This window comes from Calidris pugnax, unplaced genomic scaffold, assembly GCF_001431845.1.
Source record: "Calidris pugnax isolate Ruff unplaced genomic scaffold, ASM143184v1 scaffold2, whole genome shotgun sequence".
NCBI lineage: Eukaryota > Metazoa > Chordata > Aves > Charadriiformes > Scolopacidae > Calidris > Calidris pugnax.
The window spans coordinates 2,025,639-2,041,858 of record NW_015090766.1 but is presented as its reverse complement, the minus strand read 5'-3'; the positions used below and the strand labels follow the sequence as shown (position 1 = coordinate 2,041,858).

The window sequence follows — 16,220 nt, the reverse complement described above, 5'->3', positions numbered from 1 at the left end:
TGCAGTGGTGCATTAAACCCCAGACTAACAGACAGCACTGACAGCCCTGCATGGGAAAAGCATCTCACAGCAGCCTCTGCTCTCACACGACTTGTTGCTGTGAAGTCCCACACCTCTGCAGGCACACAGACTCCGTGAAGGTGACTCCAAGTTTGATGCTTGAGGAACAGACCTAAAGAAACCAGCTAGAAAAACATACAGTTTTATGAGATGAGAAAAACCACACACAACCCCACATACCAGAACTTGACAGAAGTGCTGAACACATCCACAGCTGAGAGGGGAAGCCTGGTAGTGGCCACAAAGCCAAACAAGCAAACAGGGGCTGCTCCAAGTTGGGCTCTTCAGTGAGCAGCTCAGAGCAGCAGTGGGAGATGCTGGACTTGGTTCGACAGACGCAGGAGAGTATCAGAGCAGAGACACCCCCGGGCAGGACTGACTGCTCATGAACCACACTCCTCACTCAGGACTAGACTTTAAAAAAGGTTTAAGAAAGGAAGCCCAGTGATCCCCGGGAAAGGATTTAATGAAGTAAGGGTACAATATGCAAAGAAAGGCAGTGGGAAATGGCACCTAGGATTTTAAGGGGAGTCCTTTTAATTCCCTTGCAGCATACACAGGGTGGAGGTGTTGTGCAGAGCTGCCTGCACGGGGCGCTGTACGGGGACTGTGCCCCCACCAGTGAGGGATGCTGAGAGCTTCAACGGCGGCAGCACAGCCCCTGCTGTGACCAGGGAACCCTCCGTGTGAAGGACCATCACCCAAGCACGGCTTCTAACCCAGCGTCCTCCTCCTTCACAACACAGCGGGGACAATCCGGAGGCTTCCTGAGGATGGACTCACACCTGCTGCTCTGGTTTCCCTTGTAAAAAGAAAACCACAAAAGGAAAAGCTACGTGCCCATCTGCTCTGGCTTGCCGTTTGTCTAAATGAATGTAAATCTCTCTGCTGCAGACGGGCCACCTTCTGCAGTACACAAACCAACAAATACTCCTCCAGTGTACTGAGAAACCCCCCTGATGTGGAACAGGAGGCTCCCAGAACTTCAGGAGCCGGGCACTGCTTCTCTCTCTGGGATTGTGACGCTAAGGAAAAGATAAATTTTGGTCCCTTTTAGCTACAGAATATAAACGACAAGGATGCAACAAGCAACAGTTTTATTTGTAGAAAAATCCTTTAAAATTTTACTACATTGTAAGATTAAGGAAAAAATAGTATTAATATATGTACATACAATATATATAAACAAACACACATCGCACCATTGAAATTACATGCTTTTTAAAACAGAGAATGGGTCATATTCCCTCATATCAATTTTAAAATTATCACTGCAAGAAACCTTGCTTCCTTTTTGTTTTTATCCCCATCGAAGTTTTCAAGTACAGGAAGTAAGTAATGCAGGATCTAACAGTAGAAAACCTTTGTTATACACAAATTACAATGACAGCTATACAATATTATTCTGCAGTATCCAACACTTGTGTTTTTTGAACTCTATAATGATATGAACTTTTACCTGAGGTGCATGGAAATAATGAAGCATGATAACTGGCAAGTCTAAGAGATTTTCACATTATGATTTGACTGTAATTGAAGTTGATTAGGTATCACACGTACCTATAGCTATACCCATAGCACTGGCACAAGAATGCTCTGCGTGAGTGAACACCAATGTTTTAGAAGTGCAGGAAAAATTAAAAGGCAAGCACCACTTGCAATGATAAGCATGCAGACAATTTAAGTGAAACAGAGGTAGCATGTTCTTGTAAATCCAGCAGGGTCATTCAAATCAACTGTACCCTCCCTTCTGCAAAAGGCACTCGCTTTTTCAGCTATAAACAACGTTGTTTTAAATTCAGTCAGATTGACCACAAATGGTGGATTTCTCTCCTTACAAATATAAAAAATGTTAAGCAGAAGACACAATGAAAAGAAAAAAAAATGGGTGTAAGAAATACACATTTCAGGTAATATGTGCTATTCCTCTCCCCCTACCTTTTATGGGGAGAATAAAAATATTTTATAAAACAGTTGCAGTACGCAATCCAAAAATTAAGACTTTCCAGTTAAAATGGCAGTATTAAGCAGCACATTATGTATCAGGAATAATTTTGAAACACCAGAAGTACACCAGCCTTTTTAATAGATAAAAAGCAACAATTCACAGTTAGAAGTAGAAAGTTTATGCACAAAAAGGTGGTGCTGGAGAAGGATAAAGATCCTTTGATGTAAAACCTCATAAATGAAAATGCACAGGAACTCTTGTACTATTTCTTTTATCTTTTCTGCACTTTGAAAAGTTGTCCATGCAAAACACCTGCTCTTACCGTGACACTACAGAGCTAATCGAGTTATAAGACGTGCCACTGTTGCAACTGGAAGCATAAGCCTCTTGACCATTAGCATCTAAGTTTATTTTAAATACAGAAGATGCCTTCAGTAAAAAGTCTGCTGCATCTCTGCGACCTAATTCCCTCAGTTTAGACATTAGGATACCTACGGTGCTCTCAGGAGCATTACTCCACTCCTGCAGAAGGGCATGGACTGGGCTTGAAAGAAAGTCATTTTGTGTTCCATTATTTGTATTGTACTTTGCAACAAGATCAGGAAGGCCCAGATTCATGGCCAGAAGGCACCAATCTTTGCCCATAGGATCAGGTGGATCCAAAAGTCGACTTAGCTTTCTCCTGGTAAGCAGATTCAGATCGGAAACATGAATATCCATTCCTAGGCTTCCCTGGGAGTAGACATCAAGACACCCAAAACACAGTATACTGCTAAAGCTCTCTTTATATCCCCCCATAGTGTTAGTTAGTGATGTCTCCTTTAGACTCTGTGCACGGAAAAAGTCTCTAGGCTGGTAGACCATTACTGGTTCATGATGTTCCCTCAGCTGCTGAGGACTAAGGTAGTATTTCACGGTCAGAAGGCCTGGTAAGGTTGTGGCCATTAAGTTATCAATAGTGCTGCATACAGAATCCAGAAGTAAGCAGCACTTGATCTTCTCTGTTTCCAGTCCTCTAACTTGAACCTCTATACCCTGACCATGGTTGACCAACAGCACTAAAAGCTCTGCTCCTCGATTCACAATCTTTGATCCATTTACCCACAGACGTATATCAGCATCTCCCTCTGTGCTTTGCTGATGAATCCACCTGCAGAGATTCACCTGAACTTTATGAAAAATTCCACAAGGAAATGGGGTAAGATGTTCCACAGGAACGATTCTAACACCACCATAAATCAGAACCTCATCCTCCTCATCTGTCCAAGACCTGTGGAGATTGTCAGTCTTTATGAGAGCAGGAATATCCACCATTGCTCCACTGCTAAGGTCCCTTGCACAAATATCCATGGCATCCAAAATCTGTATCAGTTCTTCCACATCACTGTCTGTCACCAGACGCTGGATGTCGTCTATAGTGTAGCGACCTCTATAGTGATGGAGGGCTTTTGGGTTCTCCACTGACAGGATTTTTGCAAGGACATTTGAACAGAGCCAGCGAGGATCCAGAAGTACAACATCTTGGACAGTTTCACTCTGCATAATGTTAATCTGTTTATAAATATGAAAGTTACTATTTGCATCTTGTGAAGTACACGATGATAGCCCATGTTCTCTCCTTACTAATTTACTGACCCAATCATTTAATTAACACTGCTGACAGGAGAAAAACGAACAGTGCATTTTATTTTCTTGCAAGTATTCGGAACAAAGAGCAACTCTTGTTCTTGACTGCCACTAGTAATGAAGCCATTAGAGCCCAACAGCTGTAAAGCCTAGACATGCCTTGCAAGCTATTTATGCAAAGGTGTTATCCTATGATTCCATTTCTAATGGACACATAAATTTCCCATATGCAGTGAACACATGAGGCACTCTCTCATTTAAGACGACAGCATAGTTATCCTTTCTGGGTATTTTATATCCTTTCAATTATAGCAATAAACTGCAATTCTCCCCGTCTCAAAGGAATAATGTTGAATGAAACAGGAGCCACAAGACAATAACAAAAATCATTATTAACCAGTTTCTACTTCTCATGTCTTAAGAGGAAGGAGAAAAAAAGTAACTACAGACATGCGCTCAAATCCCATTAAGCAATATTCTACCAGAGCAGTACCTGGCTAATAAAGATATGCAACTTAGATAAAACCACTTACCTCTCCAATGCTATGCAACTGCTGTGCGATATGCCGTAGGTCATCTTCACTTGCCAGGGGATTAAGCTGCTCTTGCACGTCATATACAAACTGCTGCAAGGACATCAGCTGGTTGGGGCCATTCATTTTTCTCCAGGAAGGCAGCGTGGAGATTATTTTTTCACACAGATGAGTCATAGGTGGGCAAGTCTTACAAAAGCACAGAAAACATCTCTCTGTAATTCTACTCTGCTGATAGCAACAGTACTATTGTTGTTGGGGTTTTTTTTTTGTTTTAATGGAGATTAGAAGGTCTAATGCATTCATGATGTATATTCATGTCTAAAAGATTTCCCTTTGTGGTGGACCCTTACTCTTCCATCTGGCATTCACGTGCCATTAAGACCTAACTTTTCTTAATACAGTGAATTCCAGAAACAACGTTTTTGCTGAAATAAGCAACCTTCCCAAACATCATCACGATTACAAAGGAAAGAAGTTTGGTTTTTGTAGTACTGACTTGTCAAATGTGCTGACCACCTGAAACAGTGACTTCAAGATTGATCAATTGCCTTCATGCATCTAGAAGTTATTTCAGAAATTGTCAAGATTTAATTAAAATCTATTCTCATCAGTATCTGTACAGGACTGATTTACTTCAGCAGGTGAGACTGCAGAGTACCAGTTAAGAAGATGGTAGTTCTATCTGTTGATTGGCTTGGACTTCACTGATGCCTTCAACCCACACTCTCAAGCCACAGCACATTTCTTACACAGCAATGCCCTCCAGATTTCAAGCTCGTGACTATGACTGTGATAAAGTTTTGTCAAAGAGAAAAAGCTTATTAAATCAAGAGACCATTGGGAATGTAAAATAGGCTGAATTTTGCCTAAAACCAAGCATTTTCCTCAACCTACAGAATGAACTTAGTAATATGTTCACTTATAATTCTTTTTTTTAAAAACATACCTATCAAAAGTAGCTGCAGAAACTCTTGTTGGTGTGTCACACGAGTAAGAGGGCCTTTGGTATGAAGAAATATAAATCTGCCTAGCACTGGCTACATAACAACTTGACTTGGTCACCCTCAGTAAGGAAGCCTCTGGATTCATGGTGATGACATCAAATCATGGCTATTCTACCTTTAATCTCATATATATATATATACCTACACATATACATACAACCCCAAGCACATATTTTTCAGTAAAAAAGTGCAGCAAAAGTTAATACATATTCAGTTCACACACCTGTATTGGGAATTATCTTTCTACAATTATCTTTCTACCATGCAACTCTTCTAGTCTAGTGAGTTTTTTAAATGAAAAACGTACTTGCCTGAAATACATTCTGTTTCTCTGTAATACACTCATAAAAAAAAGATTATAAACAAATAGACAAAAAGGACCTGCTGATAGCAACAGTACTATTGTTGTTGGGGTTTTTTTTTTGTTTTAATGGAGATTAGAAGGTCTAATGCATTCATGATGTATATTCATGTCTAAAAGATTTCCCTTTGTGGTGGACCCTTACTCTTCCATCTGGCATTCACGTGCCATTAAGACCTAACTTTTCTTAATACAGTGAATTCCAGAAACAACGTTTTTGCTGAAATAAGCAACCTTCCCAAACATCATCACGATTACAAAGGAAAGAAGTTTGGTTTTTGTAGTACTGACTTGTCAAATGTGCTGACCACCTGAAACAGTGACTTCAAGATTGATCAATTGCCTTCATGCATCTAGAAGTTATTTCAGAAATTGTCAAGATTTAATTAAAATCTATTCTCATCAGTATCTGTACAGGACTGATTTACTTCAGCAGGTGAGACTGCAGAGTACCAGTTAAGAAGATGGTAGTTCTATCTGTTGATTGGCTTGGACTTCACTGATGCCTTCAACCCACACTCTCAAGCCACAGCACATTTCTTACACAGCAATGCCCTCCAGATTTCAAGCTCGTGACTATGACTGTGATAAAGTTTTGTCAAAGAGAAAAAGCTTATTAAATCAAGAGACCATTGGGAATGTAAAATAGGCTGAATTTTGCCTAAAACCAAGCATTTTCCTCAACCTACAGAATGAACTTAGTAATATGTTCACTTATAATTCTTTTTTTTAAAAACATACCTATCAAAAGTAGCTGCAGAAACTCTTGTTGGTGTGTCACACGAGTAAGAGGGCCTTTGGTATGAAGAAATATAAATCTGCCTAGCACTGGCTACATAACAACTTGACTTGGTCACCCTCAGTAAGGAAGCCTCTGGATTCATGGTGATGACATCAAATCATGGCTATTCTACCTTTAATCTCATATATATATATATACCTACACATATACATACAACCCCAAGCACATATTTTTCAGTAAAAAAGTGCAGCAAAAGTTAATACATATTCAGTTCACACACCTGTATTGGGAATTATCTTTCTACAATTATCTTTCTACCATGCAACTCTTCTAGTCTAGTGAGTTTTTTAAATGAAAAACGTACTTGCCTGAAATACATTCTGTTTCTCTGTAATACACTCATAAAAAAAAGATTATAAACAAATAGACAAAAAGGACGGTCAGTGCTGGAATCCAAACACTGTCAATTCCAAATAGGGAACTGTAACTTGGAACTGAAATTCTCAAATACTTTCCTTTCAAGAGAGATAATTTTGGTGACCTGTATGGAACACATACAATTTTGAAAATGCTGACTGACTCTCTGATGTCAGGAGTTTGTTTATCACCAGGTCTGTCACGCATACTGCCAAAAAACTGAAACAGCACTTGCTTCTTTATGTTTCATAATGTAAGTACTAAACTTACAGCAAATTATTACACAAATTTTTCACATTTTGGCTGGCCCAACCCAGACGATTAGACAATACTTACAGAAATTATTTGGCTTCTTATTTCTTGCAAGTGATTTCGGAGAAGCTTCATATCTTTAGACCCAGATGCTCCAGCATCCAAGACAAATAACTTGTCTGAAATTTGCAAATCATTTCCAAATCTAAAAGAGAAAAGGTGAGCAATTATTTACTTAGTCCTAAATCCAGTTTTTCCTAATTTCTTAATCCTGTTGTGCTCCAATCTTAAATTACACAAGAGGGTTTTTTTTGTTTCAAGGAATGATGAAAAAAAATAAGCACTGATTATGCTAAGATATTTTATAAGCACAGACAGCTGCTGTCAAATTTTCTTGAAAACAAACAGAGATGCTGAGAGAAAACTGTGGTCTTTCCTAAGGAAGATGGCTGCAGATGCGTAAGAAAATTACAACTGCATCACAGTGCTTATAATTCCAAACCCAACCTTTTTAATAGAGAAGGGACAGCAGGAATTTTAAGATCTTCGTGTTTGTTGTTTTCTTTCTTTTCACTTTAAATAGTTTAGTTATCATTGCTATTGACACCATCTCTGTTTCTCACTTCCTTTTTACTTTTTAACTGCACTTGTGTTCTTAGCTCTGGACTGATTTGGATTCCAACACTGAAGATTACGCACAGGTATTTTCTGTTGGTTTATTTTCAATTGATTAAGATACTGCTCTACTACTACTGTGCTGGAATTCCTGCAACTGTTTCTTGTACAGTCCAGACAAGTGTCTGCGTTCACAGGCATGGATGGTTCTTCGTACCATGTGTTACCTTTTATGGGTTCACTGTGAATATTGTTACTTTATATAATAGTAAGTTCATGAAAAAAATCCCTATTCTCATCTTCAATTAGCATGCTCTCCAAACATTTGCTGAAGAAGGCTACAAGTTTCCTTTACTTCTAGGTACCTCTTGGGTGACCTTGTCACCTGTGTGACAATGTCCAGCTCAGTTGCACAATGTCCAGCTCTTCACAAACTGTGTATAGAGTACCTCCAGGCCTGGTTTAGGTTCCTTACTACCCTCCTAAATCTATTCAAATCAAAGGGTTGCTCTCCTGTAAGGCTTCCTCTCTTGCACCCAGAGGTTGTAGCTGAGAACTGCCCATTTTTCTGAGACTGCTGCAAAACCTGAACACCAAGACATTACACAGATGGCTGATAGGGGCCTTTGGATATATACCAGTGTCAACAGGGTGAGACTTTCTGAGCCTCAACTCATTGTTGCACCTCTTGGCTCATTTTAGGTCACTTAAAGCAGCTTGCTCACTGCAATATTGGTAATTTTTGCAAAATACAAACTTCCTGAACATACTCAAAATACCATAATACCACAAAGCATAAGCTACATGAAAACCTTTTACATATTCCTATGCATATATTTTTCCTTTCCAATTGTCATGTTTAAACGCTGCATATAAAAATAATCCCCACTCACCTGTTCCTGATTTCTTTCAACAACGACATGTCTTTGTCATACCAGAACTCTCCCGCAACAGGCCGGGGAAGGTTCACTATGTCAGCATGTGTGGCGACCAAAACCACACGCAGGGGGCTTTTCAGCTTCCCACCGAATGCTAGAAGAGAAACAGCAGCACCTTGAGACACGGCGATGGCTGCCTTACTGAGCTGGGAAAGCAGCAGTACATTTTACATTTCTCTCACACTGCTACGTTGGTAGTGACTCTACCAATCCCTTTTGCAGTGGATTTACCAACTCTAAGCATAGCCATGCTGTGTTTACACCACTGGTGCTTTGGCTGTTATCAGCCTACAAGATTATCCATACATACTCCAATTTGAATAGCCAAACTCTTTGAATAACATCAGATGTGTTGATATTACATGACTTTCTTGATTAATGTCTTTGTTAAAACAATAACACTAATGATATGTCTATCAACTAGAAACTACAACAGTGTGAGGAAAAGCAATTAAAAATAACAGCTTCTTGAAAGGGTTTCTCATAATCTTTGGATGGTCCTTAATACTACAGGTGCAGAGTAGAGGATTATAAGTAGAACACAAAATGTCTAGAACATTCATACATTGGTATGAATGCTATTTTGCAGTACTTACACAAACAATGACCTCTCACTTAGGTGAGAGTTAAGTAGGAAAGCCTGGCAGAAACCATTGAAAAGAACAAGAAAGAAAGAAAGAAAGAAACAAATGGTATGAATGAGGTGACAGTATGAAACACACAGTTTTCAATCTTTTCTCAAACTGATCTTCCAGAACAGAGGAGACATCATTACATTATTTTTTAAAAAGACAGTAAATCCAATAATGCTATTTCAGTTTGACAAAACTCCACATGAGAGAAATATGCTTATATCACTTCTCAGTTTTCATTAATTGAGAGCTACAGAATCTTGGTTCATTCATAAAATGCCAAATATTTCCAATTCTCTGCAAAGCATTTCAAGGCAAGTATTTTAAAATTGTAAGTTGTTTTTTTTTCTGGCAGCTGAAGGCATGGGTGCTCAAATTGAGCAGAGCAGTATAAACACTGATTTAAGCAAAGTATCTAAATAATGCTGATAATTAGATCAGCAAGAAGAAATGATTAACTCAGTCTAACTTGGTCAAACCAAGAACTAAGTTTCCTCGCTAGGCTGAGGAGCCATGAAAAGCTTTCAGCAAGTGCAAATTAACTGTATTTTAGGCTTTGATACTTTTCTGCAAATTTCTGAGCTTTTACTTCCAGAAGTAATTTCATGTCAAGTATATACAAACACTCATATTGTTAACCTTGCGATTAGAGCTAAGATGGAAAATGAAAGACATGCAGACACCTGAACTAAAAGCTGAAGGCCTGCTTTGGCTCATCCTTATCATTATCTGGCTGAGATAATGCACACAGAATTGAGCAGAAGTCAAAAAGAGAGGGGAAATACTCTTTGCACTATGTATTTGTTTTCCTTGTCTGATGAGTCCCTAGCAGCTTTATAAATGTCCACGAGGCCTGAGTTAGATCCACTGGCTGGAATAATATTTTGGTTCATAGAACCAAGACACATGTCACAGCCTGGCTCGTCTGTCAAGCTCTCCCAGTCTGCAGACCAATACTCAGTGACAAACACAAGTTATATAGTAGATATACCTAGACACTTTAAGAAAAAAAAAAAAAGTTATTTGTTTGCTGGCCAAGTAACTTGGTTTGTTACAAAGCTTGCATATAAAACAAGTAATCTTACTTAAAACTTGTGTGAAGTCTGAGAATGTGTGAAGTGAAATTTACTAGAAATACTAGCTTCTGTACTCCCTGATGCACCAAAGATTAACATATTTGAAGTTCAAATACAACTCTAGCTAAGTACATTAAGGTGGCACTATTGAGAGGGAACATCACTCCACAATCTCATTCTGTACTGTTCTCAATGACAAGACTAATTTATGCTGGAAACACTGTTTACTGGAGTTAGATAAAAGTAGGATTTCAGCAATGTGTCTGAAACTGTTTTTAAATGGTTCCAACTGTCTGAAGCACTTTTCCCCACAGCTTATCTGACATAAAACTTCATCTGCCATTTACAGATGTAAATCCAAGTGCCACAAGGGGCTGCACTGTACCTCATGACCACGGACCGAGGGGTATGCACAACTCTGCAGGCTTGTTCCACATAATAAAATTGTCTTTCCATAAGAAACCTGATGTAAAGTTTGTTTGAATACATGGGATGAAGACACATAACAGGACTCAACACAGAGGATGTTCAAACTTGCAGAGAAACAAGAAGCTTTATCTTACAGTCCCCTAATATTTTGTTAACAGGCAGAAAGGCATACCTATTGGCTCCTCAACTGGGACTAATGATTTCAGGAAACTGAGCCAAAAGGTCACTTGGTTTAACTGGATTTCGTAAGGCTCCTCGAGACTAAAAAGCACTATGTGAATTGCAGTGGGATCATTTGCAGCAAAATAGTCGTAACAGCAGAAATACACAGGATTCCCAGAGAATTCCCAGATGCTGAAATCACCAACTCCTGAAAAACAGCCAAACAGATGAAGAGATCAGACCATACTTTGTCAGTAAGAATGAAGCATCTTTCAGCCATGGAGAGACAAACAAAAGAGTTAATCTGATTTAAACTTTCACAAAGATAGAGTGTATGCCTGTGAGAAAGCAAGACTGTAAATGTAATCATGAACAAAGTGAACGGGTTTCAGTCAGATTCAGTAGCTGAGAAGTTGGGTCCTCACAATCTGTTCCTCTCTCACATTCACTTCTCTAGGACGTTCAGCTGGATGCCACATGGAAGCACCTGTGTATTAAAGGCATGCATCCTTACGTATTAAATTTACCTTTGCCTTGCACAACAGCAACGGATTTTGCAACTCCCTTGAAAAACAAGAATGAAGGCTCCTATTATTTGCCTGCTCACCCCAAAAAGCTCAACATTTTTATTAATTTTTCTTCTTAACACATCACTGTTGGTATTACAAACAACCGAAGGACATTCTCAAAGAAGATTTACAGAGTTGCACTATTCACACCACGTTGTTAAGTAAGGACTGAAGAATCACCACGTTAAGGATCCCAACAGTGTGGCACTTCCCAGCCTCACCACCTGATCAGGGTGAAGTCTGATTCACTTGTACTACCACTTTTTAAATAAATGCTGATGAAAATGCACCTCAAACTTCTAGAAGAAAAGAAGCTAGAAACCTCCATATGTGCTGTTGTAAGTACAGCTATTCAGAGTTCATCCACGTGCACCTTCTATATCAAGACAGCACAGAGAAAGAAAAGAAACTCCTTTTGCTAGTCTGTTGCATAACTCTATTTCACTACAGAATTTGACTTGGTTTCAAATTACCGTGAAAGAGGAAATTAGCCTGGACAAAGAAGGAGCTTTTAGCTACATGCCAAATTCTTCAGCATCTAGGACAAATATTTTGTCACTGCATATGTTAGTGTGCATATACTGCATTCATGAACAGGTTTCTCTCTCCAAAATAAAATCTTGATTAATCCTAACTTAGCCTCAAACAATTAGTATGGCTGGAGCTGTATATGCACCACTTGTATGGTCTTCACAGTCAAAAGCCATATATGTACTTATGACAACTTCTCTGACTGATCCCTCTTACTGCTAACTGGTTTCAATTGCAGAGCTGTTAGCCTCCTTTTAAAAAAATGAAATTAGAAGCTCCACTTACCATGTTTGGTGAGCTCCAGGACTCACCAACCATGTTCCAGCCCCGTTATGGGGTGAGAATGTTAGGTCCTTCATATAGCTGGGAACTACTTACATGGTAAGGGTGCTTGGGTCTATGGGACCTGACTGAATCTGCTAAAATCCCCAAACAACATAGAGTATATAGGTGAGGAAGCCTTCACACCAGTAGCTGGTCTGCCAATCCACTCCTATTACACTAAATCCCTCCTTCCCGCTACCCCACTTACTCATCTCAAAAACATTTCTATGTGATACCATAAGGATCTGACACAGGTGATTTCTATGTGTATTACAGGTGGAGAACTTTGCATACATTTACTTTCTACTTAAATCAAATTCCAGCATTGCTGGATTCTCAGCCAGTCACTAAGACACCAAGTCAGATTTTTTTTCATTGTTATTTTTGAAAACAAGCAACACGGCATTAACTGCCCCACGGCACTAAGGCATGCCAGCCCAGGGCTCTGCTTACCATGCAAGGAGGCATTTTGAATGTCAATGGCCTTGGTGGACTGGTCATCAGCAGAGAAGTGAGAGTGATGAGCAGGTGAAACGAAAGCTTCTAATACTCCTTTGGTCAGGCCCGGCTCAAACATCATACTACGGCTTCTCACGCTGACATTCTCACAACCAGGATAAAGATTCGTAATGCTTACTGAAACTGGGTCAGGGAAAGGAAAATGAGATTATAGACCATGTGAAAATCACAACCAGATCACTTCAAAATAAGTAGGCAAAGCATAAAAGCCGAGTAAAAAAACCCAGACTGCTCTTCAAAGAAAGGAGATAACTACCAAGCTGTGAGCATACACAAATACATCCTTATTCTGAATGATGAAAAGGGAAATATTAGAATGATCCCACATAACACTTAGCCTTTAGCAGATATGCCACTGGCTGGGAAGCATAGGAAAAATATTGAATGATTTGGTAATAAAAGGTTTCAGTAGTTAAAGTTCTTCTATTTTGCAAAGATATACTCCTTTTTTACCTAAGGGATGCAATTTCATAGCATGGGCTATTATTATTGGCATGGAAATGCAACATATTCATACAGTTGATTCCTGTAAGGAAGGATAAAAATATCACTGTGTAACAACTGTTTCGGTGGAGGAGAAAGGCAGGCCCTAACCAAAATTATTTAACTAATAAGCAATTTATTTAGTCCATGCTTAATACAGATTCCTTAGGATTAAATGAGAAACGAAAAAGCTTTTTAATTGACTTGCACCATCTAGTGGAGAAAGTTAAGATTCCTTTCCTCCACTAGACACTGAATTCTAATATTCGGGTTTTAATATAGAAAGAAACTACCTACCAGCTGTACTTGGTATACCTTCATGTTTGATGTTCTAATGTAATATTTAAATCTTTAGGCTCTTGTAAAAAAATACAAGGTGAATTCACGTGCTTATTTTTACAGAATTTAAACAAACCTAAGCAGATGATCAAGTATAGAACAAATTGTGCTGGTTTAAATGTTTATCTGATTAGGTCACTCAACACATAACATTATTTACATGTTATATAATTATTTTAATCCAAAAAGAACACATACTGAAACAGGCAAAAACCAAAAACCCAAACATTATAACACCACCATAGTAGTGATTTTTGGCATAAAACTGCACAGTTTCAAGTGTGCATAGTACTGCACAACTTCCTGGCTTTATATCCAGGTAAGCTATTTTCAAGTGCATGCTTCAAGTTCACCAGTATTTCTATAAAGATTTGCTAATGTGACTGGCAGTTTTGTCTGATTTTATGATGGTGTGAGTGCGTAACACTTATCCTCTGGTTCTGGTACTAACCAACCTAAGACAATCTGTCTTCAGTCAAAACCTTCCTGCACTGCCTGTGGGAACTGATACTCCTTCAGTGACGTATCTCCCCTCGTATGACACAGTAAATTAAGATACGGAAATCAAGAACTTCTGACTGATTCATTTAATCCATTTCTTTATACTGCTCTCACAGATGTAAGCCTCTTGTGTTAAGTGAACAGCATATAAAACAACAATCTCTGTGCCAGGTATCTTGTCTTGTTAAGCTGCTCTCTGAGTACCTTATAGCTTCCTCAGGTGACTAGAGAGAGATATGAAATCTACTACTAGCACTGTTCTAACATTACTTAAAAAATGATGAATGAAGCCTCAACATGCAGGTATTATCCAAACATTTCTAAAGGCAAAGGCAACCCTGACACCATCTAAAACTTACATAGTAAGACCACTTTTAAACACAAACATCAATTTAAACCTGAGCTCCTTGATATGCCTGCTTAGCTTTGTATACATTGTACAGCCCCTCAGTGTTACAAAAGGAAGCTGAACTAATAGTTCACTACTCTTTTAGCGTCCTGCCACAACTGTAGGTCGAAGTATAAACCTAGCTAGTTCCTCCATATCCTAAAGCTCTTCCCACTTCTCACAGGCTAACTGGTGCTACACGTGCAAAGTTTCCCTATTACCTGCATCCATTTACTTCAGTTTGGAAAACCTTCATTTTCATCATGTTTGGAGACAATTTTAGATGTCTCTAACTGGGCTAATCCACTCCTGTCCCTTAGTGGACTCCAAGCCATTAGAGGCAGTTCTGAATCCTCCGTTATTACTTAAAGATCACATAAAGATGCAGCAACTGTTTCAACTTTGCATGGGGTCTAATGAAGCTACTCAAACAAAAAGGCAGACAAAACACAATGCCTAAACCAACAACAGTGGAATCTGGTCAGAACACTGGCATTCACCGCCTAGAACTTTTTGTGAATAATAAATGCCAGTGTTCCTGAGTCCTGTCCTCCACTCTCCAAGTTCACTTACGCAGCACGTGAGTAAACAAAACCTTAACCACTCCTATACCCTCCACATCTGCTGCTCCTCTTCACTTTTTAGGTATGATCCTGTGCACAGAGAACTCAATATCTTCTCCCCTTCATTTGGTTTCTTACACGTTTATCTTATCCTGTCTTTTCCAGTACAGCCAACAGCTCCTCCTCCACAGACTAAGAGGAAAATGTCTTCTTGTTCAAATGCTACAGCTTTGATGTCATACCTGAAGGTTTTGAAGACAAAGGAGATGGAGGGAATCTGGTTGAGTTTGTGGAGGAGAGCCTAGGCCTACGCCTTCGGAAAAAGCTTCGTATCAGGCCACACTTGAGAGACTCCACGAGGGTGGTTTTCCCAGCTCCAGAGTGTCCAAACAACTTCAGTTTGATCCGCGGCTGTGGATTCTGAGTGTGCCTCAGCTGCTGGATAAAAAGGCCCCGGTGTGTATCCTAAAATTCAACATAAAGAAGAAATCAAAATGTGTGGCAGGCAACTTGTGACTCTCAAGAAACCCAAAACACAGGATTTAGGTAACAGTTTCTTGCCAGGTTGGTGCTCATCTGCATCAGTTCCCCAATTTGGTTCATCATGCAAATCATCAAGAGCCACCTTGAGCCTTCATCGAAATCACACATGACTTCAGGCTCAACATCAGTGAATGGGATCTTTTTGACCTCTGATGGGCAGGGCAAAGGAGGAAAAACTAGCCTCTTTCAGTACTCATTCTCCTTACCTGTGAATCTCAGTAGCATAACCAGTATCTGTAATCTTATATAATATTCACGCAGCATTGAAGAATTTTGAAGTGACAGTTACCACCTGAGCAATCCAAAAACTTGATGTCTGTCTCCCCTCTTCTTTAAATCAACTTTATCTGTGCTTCTCATATTTGGTTGGCTTCTCTTCCTCCCACCCAGTTCTCCGTTTATTTCCACTTCAGTTCTGCTCAAGAACTGAAAATATTGCTTTTCCCCGACTGATCTTATCTCTCCTACACACATTCCTCTTTGCCTTAAAAGACCTCTCACATACTATTCAACTTCCATTTTTCTACCCCTCTACTGCAAGCATACAACTTCCAGACTGGTTCTCATCTTTACTGCCAGGCCTCAATAGATCTGTCTCTCTACTCAATTCTCCTCTCACAGTTTGCCCTCTGTGCCCTCGTTGTCTCTTCCACAGCTGCAAT

General features: G+C 39.4%; 1 protein-coding gene across 1 annotated transcript in view; it reads right to left on the bottom strand.

Moving 5' to 3' along the window:
- Window positions 1-1,140: 1,140 nt before the first annotated feature.
- DAPK1 (death-associated protein kinase 1) overlaps window positions 1,141-16,220 on the bottom strand; it is a 62,379-nt gene continuing 47,299 nt past the window's right edge. Inside the window, exons 19-25 of the mRNA XM_014936114.1 lie at window positions 15,258-15,480; window positions 12,676-12,864; window positions 10,809-11,006; window positions 8,455-8,593; window positions 7,031-7,151; window positions 4,168-4,356; window positions 1,141-3,559 (exon numbers count right to left, since the gene is read on the bottom strand). Coding sequence (XP_014791600.1) covers window positions 2,327-3,559; window positions 4,168-4,356; window positions 7,031-7,151; window positions 8,455-8,593; window positions 10,809-11,006; window positions 12,676-12,864; window positions 15,258-15,480 — 2,292 coding nt within the window. The 3' untranslated portion in view covers window positions 1,141-2,326. The remainder of the gene's footprint in view (window positions 3,560-4,167; window positions 4,357-7,030; window positions 7,152-8,454; window positions 8,594-10,808; window positions 11,007-12,675; window positions 12,865-15,257; window positions 15,481-16,220) is intronic.